This window comes from Eurypyga helias, unplaced genomic scaffold (genome assembly GCF_000690775.1).
Source record: "Eurypyga helias isolate BGI_N326 unplaced genomic scaffold, ASM69077v1 scaffold27735, whole genome shotgun sequence".
Classification (NCBI taxonomy): Eukaryota; Metazoa; Chordata; class Aves; order Eurypygiformes; family Eurypygidae; genus Eurypyga; species Eurypyga helias.
The window spans coordinates 1-223 of NW_010252462.1; the positions used below are offsets into that span (position 1 = coordinate 1).

At 65.9% G+C, this 223-nt stretch overlaps 1 protein-coding gene across 1 annotated transcript in view; it reads left to right on the forward strand.

The window, feature by feature from the left end:
- Positions 1-13: 13 nt before the first annotated feature.
- The window catches only part of HOXC13 (homeobox C13), a gene marked incomplete at its 5' end in the record, with an annotated part of 2,898 nt that continues 2,688 nt past the window's right edge, over positions 14-223 (forward strand). Inside the window, one exon of the mRNA XM_010152404.1 lies at positions 14-217. Coding sequence (XP_010150706.1) covers positions 14-217 — 204 coding nt within the window. The remainder of the gene's footprint in view (positions 218-223) is intronic.

Here is a 223-nt window from a genome sequence, read left to right on the forward strand (position 1 = left end):
GTCCCACTCCCACGGAGTCAACTTGCAGCAGAAACCCTGCGCTTACCACCCTGGGGAGAAGTACCCCGAGGCCGGCGGACCCCTGCCCGGCGAGGAGCTGCCGTCGAGGGCCAAAGAATTCGCCTTTTATCCCGGTTTTCCCAGCTCCTACCAGGCGGTCCCTGGCTATTTGGACGTGTCGGTGGTCCCGGGGCTCGGGGGTCACCCGGAGCCGAGACACGAC